Below are 18,660 nucleotides of genomic sequence, written 5' to 3'. Positions count from 1 at the left end.
TAAGAAACAGAAAAAGTTTAAAGCCTGTTTTTGATTCATTATAAATGCAACTTATTTTGTGGCTTTCATGAAAAGGAAACATTTCAACGTTCTATAGGCAGGGTGTAAGGCTGTGTTAGGCTAAGAAGATACCACAGGATGACTTACCCACAAATTTGCTTTTGGAGAGTTACCCCAAAATTTACTTTTGGAGAAAGAGCTGAACATAAAACATCTCTTATATAAGGGCTGCTTACTGACTCTTTTCAACTTTGACAATTGAGAATAATTTTATATTTTTAAGACAACAACTTCATTTCTATTCATACAGACACAAAATATTACGGTTTAGAAAAAGAAAAGAGAGACTAGCCAGTTTGGAAAACAGGACTTGGTCAGGAGAACTTGGTATTATGCCCTAATAAAGCTGTTGTCTTTGGAAAGTTATTTTCTCCCAAAATAACTTCCTGTCTATGATACAACAAAGTAAGGACAGCAAATTACTTGCTTTTGAATGTTTTTGAGGTCCTCAAAATTATATCTAAAGGCAAAATCTTTTCATTACCATAGACTAAAGACATATGACAGAACATAATATAGAAAGAAGAAAGATCCAAGTCAGCGAAGCATTTCAGTATACATAGGACTCCCACTATGTATTCGTATTTTTGTTGAATTAGGATCACAATCATCTAAAGTAAATTAAATCCAGTGTTCTTGCACAATTCTTCTTTCTTAAAACTATACCTCAGTGCCTGTCAGCTGATTCAAATGATGGTATCACTTGGATTTTACATAAATATGAGATCAACAGAAATCATATAGTTTGCTGGACCTACGTTGAGGAGGAATGCAAGAGCCTCATCTAAAATGAGGAGCCTCAAAGTTGCAGTTCAAACCATTTTAGTCTCACAGCACTTGACAGTTTATAAGAGCCTGTTTTCAGCACTGTAACTTCAAATGCCCAAAGGTTTTCTTTTGATCAAAAGCAGCTTTTCTTGTAATGATGAGTGACTTGCCACCCAGATACAGTGGCCTATAGAGGGGCTATCCCATCCCTCCAAATGAGACTGTTTCTTGGTAACAGAAGAATTCAAAGCAAAAAAAAAAAAGTCAAAAAGAGCAAGTAACAGTGCCTGTAACTCACTAACCCAGTGGTTAAGACTGACAGAAGAAATTGTGAGCTCCAAACTCTGCATGAAAAACTGTTTTTCTATGTTAATAATCTAGAATATACAGTTCCTGTACCAATTTTACTTCATCCATCTCCCTTCCACTGCACACCTGACACTTGTAAAATCCCCCAGTGAGGAGGAGGGGTGAGTAGTCCCTGAGACTCTGGCCTGGCCTTATTGCTGCCAGCTGTGAAGTAAAAGTGAAAATTACCCGAAAACCCTTTTATGAAGAAAGGATACATCAGCTGCAATAGGAAGGGTCAACTACAACAGGAAGGGAGTTGCATCTCTGAATTCTTTGTATGAGGATTACAGGGTAAAATGCCTACGGCCAAGAGTAAACATATTTAAGACTTTTTTTGCCAAGGATTTCATTATTAGAGGATTACTGAGAGCCTTCATGCGTAGAATAAAACCAAATTCTGCTGCTGTTCTCTTTCTTAGTTTTTATTTATTTCTATTCAAACATTTCTTTCTTTGTGATGATTAGGGACCATAGTAATAGATTAATTCAGTTTGAATTATGATATTGAGTTTTACAACAATCCTGTCTTCTATTGAGCAATCGATCTTCCCTTAAAAGCAAAATATTTCCAGCAGTAATTAGGATAAAGCACTGTCTGCCTCAGTAGACAGGAGGATGAAGTTTGTATGTTAACTCTGCAAGCATATTTAATAAACCAACACAAAAAAAATCCCACAACAAAAAAAAGAACCAAGGATTACTTTAATTTCAGATTGCAATGTCATGCCAAAATTTTAATTTCCTAATTTTGAGAAGTTTCAAAAACTGCAAGCATCAAATATTGCCATCTTGCAATATTAAATATTTCCACCAGATGTCTCCAATATATTATTTTACACAGAAAGTTACATTTGCGTTACTACACTTCCAACTGAATGTAAATTTAGTAAAGTTAAAGAAATAAAGAGAAGAAAGCTGAAACTAAATATTTATCTGTTTAGACACGGATACCTTAGGATTGTCCCTACACTGTCGTGAGTTCCACAGTGTTACCTAAAGAAACAGCAATTTTTTTGACCAACATTTTGGCCAAACAGGTTAAACAAAAAAAAAAAAAGGGGGGGGGGGAGGGGTAGCAAAAGAGAGTGGAAAAAGAGTTCATGGTTTCGACTTTTAAAAGGCACATCAGATTATGTCTTGATACCTACATTTTCAGAGCAATAAAAGGTTGTTATTAGCACAAGTGAGTTTTGGGTTGGTAAGAAATATTTTGTTTGTTTGTGGTTTAAAATTAGAAAATGTTTGAAGACCAAACTAAAGACGACTGTTTTCAGAACTCTCTCTGATGTAAGCATGCAGTAATCCAGTTATTCATTAATAGCCTTTGTGGCTTACTCCCACTCACTACCTTGAAACATTCACCCAGATTCTGTCAGCCTGAGTCAGTACATAAGCAACGCTCAATACATATAAACCCAGTGCCAGAAAAGAATTTCAAGGACAAAAGGGAAAATTTGACACTGCTAATTCTCAGATGCTCATATCACTGAGTTATGCTTCAAAGGCATTTTTGTAAGAGAAATCCTACAGAACCCTTCCCATTTCTCTGTGCTTCAAAGTAGCACTTTGTGTATTTGATGGATACGACAGCAAACTTTGCCTTATAATCACTTATATATATGAGCAACTGTACCTACATGCACATCTATATTTAACTCAAGAAGCCCACTCATTTATTCCAAGTAGATTATACCTGAAAATGAAAGACTCAGAAGTCTCTAAAGGATCAAGGGTAGAAGGCACATATTTTACTAGGGAGCTGAGGATACTATCCTGGAAACAACGTGGGGTGGATTGTAGGCTTACATAAATGCTAAATCCATCCTTTCAAGGTTCTCTACATATTTTGCATAGCTTTTTTTAGACTTTGAATTGTGCTGAAAGATATGGGAGTATACCTTTATTCACAGCAGACAGAATGGGTAAAATAGAAATCAATTACAACCCATCTTCCCAAAAGATACTCCCATTTAGCAACAAGAGTTCTCTCTTCAGAATAATTGACCTATAGTTTCAAATTACTAAAATAATACAAGTGTTCAACAGCACAGGAAACGTTCAATTTTATCTATCAAAACTTTCAACTGAAAGAACAAAAAGCATACCAATGACAAGTCATGTACTGAGATCTTCAGCCAATTCAGTAATATAGCACAGAATCTCTGTCTCATTTATATCAAAGAAATCTTTGCATAAGTTATACTTTCCATAAGAGCAGACACACAGAAATTTCAAGTGCTAATCTCTAAGGCCAATGCTAATGTATAAATGTTGTGTGGGCTGGTGACAAAAAAGACTCCTTTAAAACAGGTTTTAAAAGTTTCTTTCCTTATTTCTACTTAATTCCCTTTGGAAAAACAAACAAACAAAACAAAACAAAAAAAAATCTATGGCCATATACTCAATCCACAGTATGGAAGAAGATGCCTTAAATTTGTACAACCCCAAAACTCTTCCAGGATAATGCAATATGAATTTAAGCTTTCCTTTTCAAAATTAAGTAATAAACAAATATAATAAAATTAATTCAATTGTTGTAGCAGTATGTCCAGAAATAGTTTGGTTATCTAGAATCTTAGAGTCCAAAGCAAAAAAAGCTGGGTGTTCTGAGCTCACTATCCATGAACTCTGAACTGAGACACAGTCATACAGCAACACTGTCCAAGCATGCACTGCAGAGATATGGCAGGTCTTTTTTTTCCTTTTTTTTTTTTTTTTTTTTGGCGAGGGGCAGAGGTAAGAGCAGCATCACTCTGCATTTTCTGGAGTAACATAATGTGATACATAACCTTCTATCATAAAAAGTGTTACAATTAAAATGTATAGTACCTATAAGCATTTAATAAGATGCTTGGACTGCATCCGTCCAGGGGATGACTACTGTTCCCTTCAATTATATGTTATCAAACACAGCAAAGTTTATAAGTATTCATTATTAGGAAAATACTGAGAGTATTTTCCCTTTCTTTACATTTAATTTAGCTTGCAGAATCAACTCACATTAAGTTTTTATGAACAGCCAGGCCACCATAAAAGGGGCATACAAGTCCTACATGGTTCACTACCTGGCAACAATGCATATAAACAATGTTTTTATTAGACAACCCCTCTAAAGAAAATTTAAAAAAAAAAAACAAAAACCACCAAAAACCAAACACACACCAATATATGAAAAGTAGGATCTGTTAAATTAAAAGACCTTGTTACTGGGCAGTGCACAAAAAAATAATTTCTAGTACCTCTGTAAAGGTCATCTTCAGTTTTTATTGCCGTTTGCTTTTGTTTGTGTGTCTTAATTTGAAGAACTGTACAATACCTGTCCAGTATATGCAAAGTCCAGTGCTTGTTTTAAACCAAGGCTTGTGACACCATGCAAATTCACCTCATCAGCTTCGCTTTCAACCATGCAGAGACTGAACATTGCCTACGGAAAGAAAAGAAATGTTATTAACCATTAAAAACAATGCCCAGTGAAGGTCCAAGAAGAGGAGGATTGATTTTTCCACCTTCACTAACCTTTGTTTTAACTTGGATAAGAATTCTAAATAGCAACAGATTTGTGAGGTAGAATGAGATCTATACCAAATTTTCAGTACTAATCCCATAGCAATCAATCTTGAAACTAAGTCCTTTTGTCAATAAGGAAATACAAAAACTTATTCTGGAAAAACTGAAACAAATCCCTTTGGCCCATGTATATACTTCTTAACTGACTAATTCTGGTAAAATCAATGAGAACAGTCACACAATAAGACATCATTCAATAAAAAAAAAAAAAATATAAGAGCTAGACTGGAAAAAAATCTACACAAGCGTCACTAGAAATAATATTTATGTATAGTATCATTATGTGTAGGATGGAACAATAAGCCACACACAATTACTTCTATGAGAAGAAGGGACAGTTCACGCACCATCTTTATAAACAACCCTTTCCAAATAAGCATCTCAGCCTGGAATGAGAACAATTTAATACTCAAGTTATTGAATGAGGAGGAAGGATGGAGATGCAGTCACCTAAACTTACAACCTCCCCTTACTTGTTATTGCCCCAGTTTCTCAGATCAATAAACTGAGGATTAGCAAGATGCTATGGAACTTCCTTAAAAATAACACTGAGGGAGCAACTGTCCCTTTTATCCAATCTTGTTTTCTAGATCATCAGTCTCTAGTGCCTCCCTGGACTGAAGCAACGTTCCTCAGTCTCTGGATCCTTGTAAGAACCTTACTATTCCCAACTGTGTTAAACAGACATTCTTCCCATCTCTATTAAACAGACATTGTCTTTGCCCCTCACTCTTCCCTCCCAGCTGGCACTCTCACTGTAGTACCCCTACTTATCACTCCTTCCCTCCCCCTTCCATTCTCCATTTTTTGTCGCAGACCCCCATATTTTTTTTTAACAAAATATACCGCTCAGTCTTTAGACAGTAAACTGAACAAATAACCTGAATAGTTCTACCATCTGTCATTACTAAAGAGAGTCTAAACTTAGCCCCAGTAGGTTTTGTGCCAAACTTAATGCCTCTATGGAGACTTCCAAACTTCACCTTGGAGGACTCTAGTAAAGAAGCACTTTGTACAAACATACCCTCTGCTACCTCTGTCTCTGCTGTAGCTGATACCTGCAGAAGCTGAAGCAGTCAACAAGCACACTGGAATTCATATGTGCAACTTGTCCACCAAGCACTGCCGGATTTAAAGGAAAAAAAGCCCTACCCTCCTAACAGCTTTGCACATCGCTTTTACCTAGATGCAGGTGCTTCTTTCAAGAGCTGAGTGTTTCCTGGAAATAAGTAATTTCTTCTGAAAATGTTAGTATTTTCATCATTAAAACACCATAATTTGGCATAAATCTGTTGCCTGGAAATCATCCAGTACAAGGAAGACCAACATCTAACACACGGTCACTCCTTGTATTTTTGCGATTTCTGTTTCAATAAAGCGATATCAGGGCTTCTTCCAAACTGGCAACAGAAAAGCAGCATCAAAGAGTTTAAAAGGTTTATCAAACAAATGTAGTAAGACGCAGGCATGAAATACACCTTGATATAAAAAAAAAAAAATACAATCTAACAAATTCAGATGCTTTTCTAATTCCATTACAAATATAATCAGTTGGACATTTCATTGTGATTTAGATGTATCAAATGAGCTCTAACAGCTACTGTGAGGCTTCAGGGCTTGCCAGGAGCTGCAAGGAACCATCAGCTACCTGCTCCTTGCAAAAGCAGACATGCAGGTTGTGTCTGGAAGAGAAACTTCTCAGAAATTCACTAACTACTAAACTTTTTGGGTAACAGTCCTCTCACACACCAGTTCCAGAGTAAAGAGAGTAAGGTCTACACAGGGGTAGATTTGCACGCCTTCTGTACACTCAGTTCCATCGCAGCCTGCCTGCAGAAAGGCTGGAAATGCTCAGTGACACAAGTGAGTGCATGCTCTCTATTCTCTGCCTGTGCTACAGCACCTGTCTGACACTACCTACCTGTACATAGGAACCATCAAAACACAGCACGGCTACTAATAAAGTTTCTGTTCTGATCAAGGGGCTGATGTCCCACACAATGGATTAAGCTTAAAGATAGAAAGAAACACTTAACTGAACCTCATCTGTACACCACCAATCACTTCTGTGAAGAATTTGGGGAGTTTTCCTTTGTAGGCTTACTAATTTGACCTTTAGGAGACTAGCCTATTTTATCACAGAGATTCTAACATGGTTGTTACACAGGGTTTATTACTACACCCAACTTTGTAAACTCAGCAGGATCAGGCCACTAAGTCAGTCATTGTCCATAATTATCCACAGCATTTAAACAAACACAGCCTCCAGCAGAGCTCCAACCCCTTGCCCACTAGCACTCTCCCTGGCGATGACCAGGCTATGGTTCAGGGGTCAACTCAAGCCATGGCTGCTCCAAATAGACAGCACAGATACAGCCAGTTTGTTTGCAGAGGAGAGGAGGTTTAGCCATATGGACACAAGCCATGCTGTGCCAGTCACCTTTAGGGCCACAAAACAAGCCCTTATCCATCTTATTTACTAGTACAGGTCTAACAGTGCAGTAGGCTAATCAAAACCGTCGCTGCCAGTAAGCCATAGGACTATGGCTTTGCGCTCCACCTGCTATATGGAGTTAATTTTCTCTCATACTACTCCTTTTAGTATTCTGTATTCAGTAATAGTATTTTGATACTGAGTACAAACTACATTTGTTTTTCAGGGGGCAAGGCCAAAGAATTTGCTCAAAAGATCAGGTCTGCAATGGTCCTCAGACAGTTCACATTCAGCTGAACTGGATTAGCCTCCAGGGAAGTAGTCTCCCACACAGATGAACCCAGCGCTGCTCAGTGACCAACACTGCTTTCACCAGCAGGCAAATTTCCTTCTCAGCCTGATAGGTTAAAGGTTTAATCCAGCATGAAAAAAAATATATTCAATTATATGCAGAAATTAAGCTCAAACTCAGTCTTTAATTTCCACTACTGTACTTGAATATTGTAGTTTCAACTGCAGAAACATATGGATCATTAAATTCTGGCTTGAGAGTTCACCAGTACCTGGAGAATGAGTTACAGTTGGGCTGTCAAACTCCAATTTCAGATGCATCTCTGAAAACATTCTGAGGTTTTGTGAGCTTAAATAGATCCATCAGTCATGCTTTTAATGCAAGGCTAGTAGCCTACTTTATTTTTCCCTCGGGTACATTAAAAACAAAGCAGTAAGATAAACATCGCAAGTGGATGTAAAAGTGACAGACAAGAAAAACAATGAAAATATAAAATATTTGGAACAGTGCACAATTCAAAGTCAAATATACCAGAAAAGTTACCAAATTTGGCTAAGTATGAAATGTTAATTGTTTTATTTATTAATTTCAATCAACAATGCTAATATATCATGCTTTACTTTTAAATACTTCTGCTTAGACAAAATAAAATCTCTTGGAAAATGCCTCACCTCCTCCAAGAGCTTCATGAGAGTGGGCAGTACAAGTTGCCAATACGTCAACCAAAGATCCCCTCTACAATAAAGCCCACTTCTGAGAAGATGGATCTTTTCTTCAGTGCCTTTAAATATCCAGATCTCGTTCTGCCATCCAATAAGTCAACGAGCCAATGTTGTGGGAAATAAAGCAATTGTTTAAATTCTGCTGGTTTAGTCAAGATTTTAAGTAAACCAATTCCCCAAAAGAAATGTAAACACAATGACATTCTGTGGCAACTACTCCAAAATTGAGGTTTCAACATTTTGTCATAAATGGATATATTCCATTTGTGGAATTCCACCTGAGCTCACACTTACTTAAGAAGCTACAGAATAGGATGGCCTCAATTTTGTGGGGCAGGCAGACACTGTATTAGCTGTAAAAAGAGCAGGAAGGGAGGAATCAACCCTCCGCTGTTCTTCTAATCTTGGCCTGAAATAGAGCTAGAGAACTATTCCCAAAGGAAAAAGAAAATGAAGCACATAATCCTTGGATAAAAATAATCAAAGCATAAAATAACTCTGACTCTTGAAAATTTGACTTCAAAGTAATTTGGCAAGTTAGTGGGAGTTTAACACACATCACATCTGCATGCAGTTTTGCTACTTTGCCCTCAGCAGCCAAAGGCACATTTATAAAATGGTTTCTTCTGCAAACATAGAACACAAAAGGCAACGAGAGCTCAAAACTGAATGGCACACAAAGAGACCAGGCTCAGATGTGATCAGATATGGTGTAACTGGGCAGAACAGCCTGACTAAAAGATGCTTAGCACAGTCACTGGTTCTGACTTTCCATGCTCAGTTTCTGCTGTTGCTTAGCTTTAAACAGCAAAATGGAAGATGGGTGTAAAATACCACCAAATCAAAAAGATGTATTACTGTACATAAATATAAATGAGACAAAAGTCTAAATGCATTAATTTTATCACTCAGGCAGCATTGCAGCAATACGTACAGACTCCTTCACAACATACAACTTTAAGAACAGACACCAGGGTCCTAGAAACACAAGATGATACTCAAAATCCCCAAAATACAAATTGCACACTGTCACAATGGTGAAGTACGAAATCATTCTTTGTCTTTGAGTCATTTTCTTTCTTACTCAGATGTTCCATATCCATGAGAGTAATGAGCTCATTCTCATTTGTACACATCAATCTTACAGCCAAGTCAGGCATAGCAAACAGTAAATTGTCACAAAACAACTTAACCAACTTATACAGTATTTCACACAACTAAACTCTTTCAGTGAATTCCATGCAACTTAGTGGCCTTTTAAAGGCAAGAAATAGAATCAAAATATATGCAGCCTCAGGAGACAGGTAAATGGATACAAAAAGAACAAATGGTTATGCTTTTAAAAAAATATAGTGACAAAAATTATCAGTAACTTACTGATATCACCTGGGGAAACAAACTGGAATTCTTACTATTGAGCTTTTATAAGCTTTCTGCTGGGAATTAAAAAATAAATTGAAAACTAAGGTTAACCACTGGACTCTAACTTGTATCAGCACAAAACCTGTTTAACATTTAAGAGATATTTAAAGGAAAATAATAAAGTCATTAAATAAACAATAATAAGATACCTTGGGTAAACAGTGGATATAAGGGAAATTGGTAACATAACTAGAAACTTGAGAGAAAAGGAAACTGTCATCAGGGCCTGTAGTAACAGTAACTGAAGTCAGGTAGCTGTATAACAAAGGTAGTTCTTTTCTGGGTAATCAATAAATAGAAATAAGCATGTTTTGACACGAATTTATAGAACTTAGAGTAGAAAAGGTATTTAATCTCACCAACTGTAGAGGAAGCCTAAACACAGCTTAGCTTAGATGCCTAAAATAGGTGAAAACTTTAATCCTAAGAGTAAAGGGTTAAGTGAACTGAAGGATGAAAGTTGGAGGAGGTAAGAGTGAATTACTTTTAGTGTATTCATTTTAGAACAGAAGAACTTCTGAAGATTAGTATTTCTGGAATGAAAGCTACAGTGACAGCAACAATAAATTGATAAATGTTTGCTCATGTAAATTTGTTTCCTATGACAAATTACTATGCATAAGAACTAGAGTTTTCTTTCACTTCTCTGAACTCATTAAGTAAATTCTGTTTTAAAAGCCTTAGGTGAATGGGTCTTTAAAAAGTTACAGATCACCAATTATGAGAGGCTGAAGCCACACAAAATGATTTCAGTTTGCCCATCCTGACCTTATGCTCATCCCTTACTCCAGCTACAGCTGCCCCTAGCTGACTTTTCCAATATGTTCCAAATGGGAGATGAGCAAATGACCATTTAAATTACTGCCTCCAAGAAATACCCTGGCACTTCTGGGACTAAAGTACCTGGTTCCAGCACATAGCAATTACCTCCAAAATATCTCAAAGTTCCCTCAGCAAGATTGTGATAATCATCTCTTTTTCTTTGATTCAACTCTAAATGTAACTTTCAAAAGAAATCTAATCCTTCAAAAACCAGCAAGTAAGCTGAGCCTACTACAGCAATCTACAGCAAGTCAAAGAGCAACGTTTCCAAATTTCCTCCCTCTGCTTTCTCAGGCATCGTTTTGATAACTATCAGCAGCCCTAGTTCTAAGTCCACTACAATTCAAAATGAATGTTTGGACCTCCCCACCAATGCATAGCTGTGACCTCCACAAATTCTTGTTCGAGCACAGACTTAGCAGCAGATAGCAAGCACGATAATACAGTCCTGGGATACTTTAGAATCACCCCCGTTAAAGCTGCAGTCACATGATGTCCATAGGGTTTCAGCAAGGCCAACTTGTTTCGTACAACACAGTGCAAATATATCAGCTCAGCCCACCTCCCACTCAGCTTACCCTGTCACCTTTCATCCTTGACTAACTGGTAGTTGAAAGTTTTTGCAACTGATGTGCAAGAGCCTGCCTTTACCTTCAGCTATTGTTCTGTGGCTGACTGGGAATCTGACACATTCTCTACTGTAAAGCACATAAGCATTTGCTGCACTTCATCACAATCACCACCAGCTAGGGAGAGTGGAAAGCTGGCACAGAGCGAAGCAGCATTTTTGTAGTTCCTTTCATCACGCCACACTCGAAAAGATGAACACCCAGGAAGTCAAGATGAAATAACAAGTTAAGCTCAATGCACATGAGCTTCCTCATCTCTAAGTCACTGTAGAGCTCTGTTAAAAACTCACTCCTACTCTTCCTACTAATTACCAACTATATTGTAAGTACTCTGGTCAAATGTTATGGGAAAAAAATTCTTATCTGTCCTACCATAAATTAAATTTTAGGTATGCCCTCCCACACAGCCTCTTATTACTGAGGCTGAGCTCTATAGGAAAGAATTAAAATGCACCGAACAACTCGCATGGTTGTCATGCTAACTATTTAACTAACTTTTTCCCACCCAATTAAGAAATGTGTCTGAAGAAATATATATATACACACACTTATAGCTGAAAAAAAAAACCCTCAAATTTTGAAAGTGAATCAACATCTATCCTGTCTATCTAGTAAACTAATTGGTAAAGAACTGATCAATGAAACTGCAAAGGTTTTCCTTAGCTATTTCTCTTCTTATACTGAATTTTTACAGTACTAACACTATCTAGCATTGTTTTACTGTTTTTGAAGAGCAGAACTGTCGTCTTCAATTTCTGCCTCCAGAATTCCACAATGATATTTCTTGAGTTCTTTTTAAAATTATTTTAAGATAGACAGGCCTCTTCATTAAGTGCAGTGTTTTATTCAAATTCACTTCCCACAGTACATGCACTTACTTCTATATTCACCTGTTTCACATCTTTTTCTTTACAGAAAATTGATTGTACTTCTCATCTCATGCATCAGAAAAGCTATGAAGAAAGTATACTAACACTTCAGACATCTTGGATCAATTTCCTACGCTGCTCAGGGAACTCAGTCATGATGTGATACCTCACGATTTTTTTATTGCACGTGTAATTTTAAGCCTGCCATAAATCTTACCGACATCAGTATCAGTCTGGCATCAAAAAACAGCTCAGTAATGCATTTTTTTCTGATTTGGGACCTAAGCCTATCATAGAATCATAGAATGGTTTGGGTTGGAAGGGACCTTAAGGATCATCTAGTTCCAACCCCCCTGCCACGGGCAGGGACACCTCCCACTAGACCAGGTTGCTCAAAGCCCCATCCAGCCTGGCCTTGGGCATTCCAGGGATGGGGCATCCACAGCTTCCCTGGGCAACCTGACCCAGTGTCTCACCACCCTCACAGCCAAGACTAGGTCACTAAAACTTCTAAGTATCCAGTCCTGAGACTATCTTATCAATCTGAACTATAAACTCTTTCAGGCCAAAACATTCTTTTTTGCAGTTTGTACTAAAAATAGTGACTCATTGTTCGTGTAACAGTAATATTAAATAAATAAATTATAATTTAATCTGTGTTGTACTACTCCTGAATTAACCTTTAGGTGTTCTTAACTTCATGTTCTAATCCTTCCTTACATAAGCAGTATTATTTCCTCTTTGCTGTTTACACCTACCACAATAAAAAAGAATATATATATTCAGAATGTATTAACAGGAATAAAAATACTACTGTGACAGATGACAATGTCCACATCAAATATCAGCTATTTTCTAGGTATGTATACTTAACCCAAATACTCAGTATGTGAATGTGTCCTTACTGCATGTAAAAATGTGGCTTTTCCTTCTCGTAACTAACATGTTACATTTTTGCTTTGGTTTCCTCCCAATTTAAGCCTGTCTATCCTAAATCAATCATCAGCCATGTCCTCTGGAGTCTCTTGCACACTGAAAAACATATCCATCAATACCAACTGCATGAAATATGATTAAGAAGCTCATTACATGAATCTTCTGAGAAGTTCTATATAAATTCCCCCAGAAAATGTCACATAACGTCAATCACTGATAACTGAGCCTGCAGTAATTCACCTGCTCAATGAAATCTAACTAAATATTGTTTTTTAAGTATTTGCCAAGCAACTAAAGTGAATCCTGTAAAATGAAAAGGTCAGCTATCATTCGTAGTTCTTAAACTTCAGTAATTCCCTTCAGAATATAGTTAAAGAAATAAGAAGAAATAAAGGAAAAACTGAGCAGCAAAATATACAATTTTATGCACAGTATGAAGTCTCAAATATTACTGTTAGCAAAGCAGATTCCACTGAACCTTTGGTGTTTCTTTTAGCACATCAGTGTCACACAGTGATACGTGATTACACAGCCTCTAAGAGCTTACCAAATCAAGGATATATGCAATGCACTCGTTCCATTGCACTGTTAATACAGAAAGATATCACTTTCTTCGGATTTTAGAAATAAGTAATGAAAATTGAAGCAAAGAGCTACCCTACAGAGGACCTAAGGATGTGACATTTCTTCTGGTTTGTACAGCGCATATTTTTTTGGGAGTAACCCAGCAAGAACAAAGTAATTTTCTTGGTTGTAACAAGGCACAGGGTCTTCCGTGCCAGTCAAAACAGAAAACAATATAAGCATTTGTTGCTAACAAGTTACACACTTGGCTGAACCTGCATCAAACCCAATTCATGTTTTGATAGTCAGAGTTTAATAGTCAGTGCAATGTGCCTTCCCCAGATTTTTGCTTAGATGGATAAACACAATTTAAGACACAAGGAAAAAGGACAGTGTAGCATACTACTCCTAATGAGTTGCAGCATTATCACTTTAAAGATCTATATTTAAAAGTAGTCCAAGTTGTGCTATAGAAACAAATAATTCTATAATCTTCATGTGCAACACCGTATCAGAATAAAAAAAAAAAAACAAAACAAAACAAAACAGGGAACTAGTACAGATACAGTAATCTTAATACTTCCAACATTTCAAAATGATTGAGTCGTCACAGGTAGTCCTGAATACCAAAATTATTGCTTTCATTGTAGCAGAAGCAAGAAAACTGAATTGTAAGTACAGCACCATGCAAAGCACTGAGTAAATTTGCAGTAATGTACAGGCTATCCTAATTACAGTCACTCTTAAGCAGGCCTGCCTTTTGGAATATAAGGGGAGAAGCACAACTAAAACCAGATTTTTTTCTCCAGGCAAGCACAGAAAAGCATGAGTCACATTTGCAAATTTTGGCTTAAATTGGTTTAATGCTTCCCAGCAAATGCATAAGCCTATTGTTCATGTCCTTTGATGATTTTAGCAAGTGATATCAAAAGCAGGCCCAAAATTGGAATAAAAGTCGGTTAGCTCTTGAACTAGCACTTTAACTACCACAATATGTTTCATTTAGGGTAGCAAAGCTTCTTCTGATTTCTTCTTGCAGGAAAAACCACGATCAAAATTTTGACACTGTTATGGGGCTTATTTTTAAAAGCATCCTTCATACAGTACCATCAAGACAAGTTTCCCACCTCTGTACATACAGGCTATAAATAGATAATTGTACAGCAAGGCTTAGACACCAACATCCAGATGTTCCAACCAATAGTAAACTACGGCAAGTACCTTTATTCTGCAGTGTAACTGCAAAGGCATACTAGTTACGTGAGAAGCCTAACGCTGAAATTTGACATGGTTCAAACCCTCATAAAATGAACTAGATACCCTTCATATCTTTTAAAACAATCCTATTTTCCATTATGAGTGTTAATCCTGGTTTCTGTTATAATTATAGCATAATTTTGCTAAAGTACCACCCTTAATTCCCACCCACATATTTAGTAAATTGTTTTATACAAGGGCCAAAGAATAAAACCAGCACACTGACCATTTTCCTTTGGTTTTCCACATTCTTTTACTGTTAAAACCTACAGAAGTAATTAAACACTAACAATTTGCTAAATAAAAGAATTACTTGATTAACCAAGCTTGTGTTAATATTGTAGTCATTTGTCATAGTAGCTTTCATCATCAGCTGAGCTCTGCCATCCATCAGCTATCTCCTCTGAAACAGATGCCTCTATAAAAATCATCTCATTTTATTTTTAGCAGTCGACATCTGAGTGTGCTCATTTATCCTCTGCCTCTTTCTTCATCTCCAACAAACCACCACCCTCCAAACTAACAGACCACGATGACATCTATTTATTCTCATAAATTCTATAGGTTTGACACCTACTCCTTCATGCTTGAAATTAACTCTGGCACTGGCAAGGTAGATCCTTAAGTGCCAGGTATGAGAGCTTCTGAAAATACAGTTGGACATTTCATAAGATGTCCTAATATTTAGTAACTTTCATTTCAAATGGGTTTTCTGTACATTTATTACCTATTTGTATAGCTGATACCCTATGACCTTAGAAGGCCAGATTCTTTCATCAGTAGCTGAGAAAGCTCCACATGTTTAAGAAGATGGTAATTTGATTTTTGCACACATGCACAAATATAAAGCTGGTTTTATACATGGAAACAGTGTATGTTTTACGCATATGACAGTAATTGCTGCGCCTACTGGTAAAAAGTATGTTATGCTGAGCTCTAATCATCACTTTTCCACAAAGTGGATTCACAAAAAGCATTTGATAAAGGCTTTCAAAGGCTTTGAAGGCAAACTAGGCAAGAGAGAACACAGAAGCAAGGGTAGTTAAACAACTGAATACATAAACCGGTGAATAAGGAAGAAGCAGTCCGGTTTTCACAGTGAGTGATGATTCCAGTGGAGGACCTCAGTCTGGGCTGTTTAACATGCCCAGAGAAGATCTGGAATGACCAGAAGGACTGCAAGAGCAGTAAAGCTAAAAAGTCCATTGAGGCAACACTATTCAAGGTGGTAAAGACATGGGCAAAACATGATAAACTGTAAAAGGATTGTATGAAATGAGCAGTTGGTTTCAAAATGGCAGCTATAAAATTAGCATATGACAGTTTCATGAAAAGCCATCCCTGTGCTCAGCAATAACAAAAAAAAAGTAATCAAAACTTATAAATCATTAGGCAACAGAAAACAAAACAGAAATCAATCCTATGCCCATGCATAAATCTATGCTTTGCCTACTGCTGCACGCAATTCTCTTACCCTCATCTCATAAAAGATATACTAGAGCTGTACAAGTTTCGGAGAAAGGCAAAAAGCATCATCAAGCACATGGAACAGCTTCAATTTGAGTAACATCTGAGTAAGTCAGAAATTTCCAGCCTGTAAAAGAGTTGATTGAGTGTCATGAGAAGAACACCTATGAACTGATGGCTTGTTGTCTTTTCCAATAGAAGAACTACAACAAGTCAAGGGAAACTGGTGGAAGTCAGAATCAGAACAAACAAAACCCATGTTCTTCACACAAGGGGCAGTGGGCCACCTTGTTAGAGAACACAGTGGATGAGATAAGTTATACAGGCTCAATGGGAGAGAGGATAAAAGCTTAGATGAGCCCCCTGTTTGGGACTGCTGAATAGGCAGGAATTACACCCTGCTCAGGAAACGCCCCCGAGCTCAGAGACACACCACGTACACTCAGCCTGGATTTACTCTTTTTCCCAAGGCATCACAGCTCCTGCTAAAGGAACGAGCCAATGATCCAACAGTGTGGTGATTCTTATGTTCTCATCCAATGCTTTTAAGGGCATCTCCCTCTTTTGGGGCACTACCTATTAAATAGTAGATCGAGAGGCATTTTAATTCATTTGTCACTTTCGCATTAGGTCATCCAGTAACTGGATTTGTACTTAGGTAAGTTTTAGACAACTAAGTTTGAAAACAGGTTGACTTAGGCAGGTGAACTCCTGCCAAAGATAAGCAACCAGCAGCATTTTACAAAGCTGTTCAGGAAAGTCAAATGTAGAGGTTCCACTGCTTAAATCCAACTTTTTAGTAGATGAAGGCCTACAGTGATGTGAATTCAACTAGCCAATATCACATTTCAGTCTACTAAAATGAAGTTATTAACAGGGTTTTTAAAAATGGCACTATTGACAATGAAGCAATTGAAGAATTTGTTTAAAGAAAGGTACTTTCGTCTGAACTCCCAACAAGTCTGATGTGCAACACAAAAGTTAAAAGTATGTGCATTGTGACAGGCAGCTTCTTATTCAAATGAGGAATAGAAGAAACCCTGAGGGAGCATCCAAGAGAAAAACAGTTATTTCAATAGTGTTAAAACATCCTAATATCAGCTATATGTACAAGTGCAACATGTGGATTGTGTTTTCAGCTCTTCAGCAGTCTTGCCTTTTTCTTTGGATACTTCTCATATTATTAAAATGGTACATGGGTCCTAGTCACTGAAGCTACAAGTAACACACTGCCCAAATAATGCACTCAGGTGTTTTCAGCTTCACTACACCCACAGAATAATAGGTTTAACTTCTCCTGAGGTTGTGTAGGAATATACCAATGGAGACTGAAAAATACAGAAGACCGTCTACTGCATCCAACAATGTTCTAAAATATAAGACTTCTTCACCAAACTATAGACTGAGAAGAAAACACTTTTCTACCACAGACCTGCCCCAATAAATTGGTTTTCCATGGTCAGACACTTAGCAACGCAGAAATTGCAGCTGAGCACACACAGCCCAGCTTCAGAACACTTGCTATAGCAGCACTGAGAAGTTGAACTGAGGTAAAGCAAGGAAAGATAATGGTAAAGAAAGCTGGTAATTACAGCAACACAACTGCAATGACTCCTTTCTGTCCTGCTTTTAAATCAAGCAAATGCATCAACTGAGTAGCAACCAAACACCGCATGTTGTTATAACAGAGTTAATTTGAAACAATGAGCCACAGTCTCCTTGACCTATCTCACTAACCGCAGATTTGATTTTGCCACACTTACTCGTGGTGCACTCACCACAAAGGGACTTCAAAAAAATAAAAGTGAAAAAAATAATCAAGAGGAGAACTCAGAGAATAAGACACCATACTGTCTACCATCCAGCAGTGGAAAAATTGCAATTAACTCATTTACGTAGTATGAGAATTGCAACAGAAACATATTTACCCTGACAGCATAATAACTGTTGGGAATCTGAAAACAGAATTCAGAAAAGAGAAGATTCTTGTAAATGTTTCTAACAGCAACCACATTGCTGAGCTGTAGGAATTCTGTCTGCAGCAAAGGAAAACTGCTTCAGAGCTTCACAGAATAAAAACCTGTTAATTGCAAAGATAAGGATGACCAGACACCCTCCCTTACTTTGTCCACTTTGAAAGAATATTAAAATATTTATAAATAAAGCTTGAAAACATTTGAAAATCATTTTTATGTATACTTCAGAAGTAAAAAAATCTGGTTTGTTCAGATAAATATTGTACAAGCTACTTCACATTTGCCCATGCTACATTACTTCCAACAACTTGATTAAACTTAGTAAAATTATTAACAATGTCTGTATCAAACAATATTTTAAGTGAAGTGCTGTTTTCTTGACATTCAATTGTAACTGCATTGCTGAATAAATATTAACAAAACTCTGGTTTGTATTTAAACCATTATATTGTGCAAGGAATAGAACTTCTCAAAATTTTTTTTCCAGGACTCCTCATTTTAGGCGTTTTTTTTTTTCCTAACAA

At 37.0% G+C, this 18,660-nt stretch overlaps 1 protein-coding gene across 5 annotated transcripts in view; it reads right to left on the bottom strand.

Annotated features, from left to right (window-relative positions):
• Positions 1-18,660, bottom strand: part of KLHL32 (kelch like family member 32) — a 129,352-nt gene that overhangs the window by 68,110 nt on the left and 42,582 nt on the right. For 4 of the 5 annotated variants that reach the window (XM_037392463.1, XM_037392465.1, XM_037392464.1 and 1 more), the window contains one exon: positions 4,496-4,603. In XM_037392463.1, coding sequence (XP_037248360.1) covers positions 4,496-4,603 — 108 coding nt within the window. Of the gene's footprint in view, positions 1-4,418; positions 4,604-18,660 lie in introns of those variants that run through there. The other variant, XM_037392468.1, reaches the window with a different exon arrangement.

This window comes from Falco rusticolus, chromosome 6 (genome assembly GCF_015220075.1).
Source record: "Falco rusticolus isolate bFalRus1 chromosome 6, bFalRus1.pri, whole genome shotgun sequence".
NCBI classification, from domain to species: domain Eukaryota; kingdom Metazoa; phylum Chordata; class Aves; order Falconiformes; family Falconidae; genus Falco; species Falco rusticolus.
This window is presented reverse-complemented; position numbering and strand designations above follow the sequence as displayed.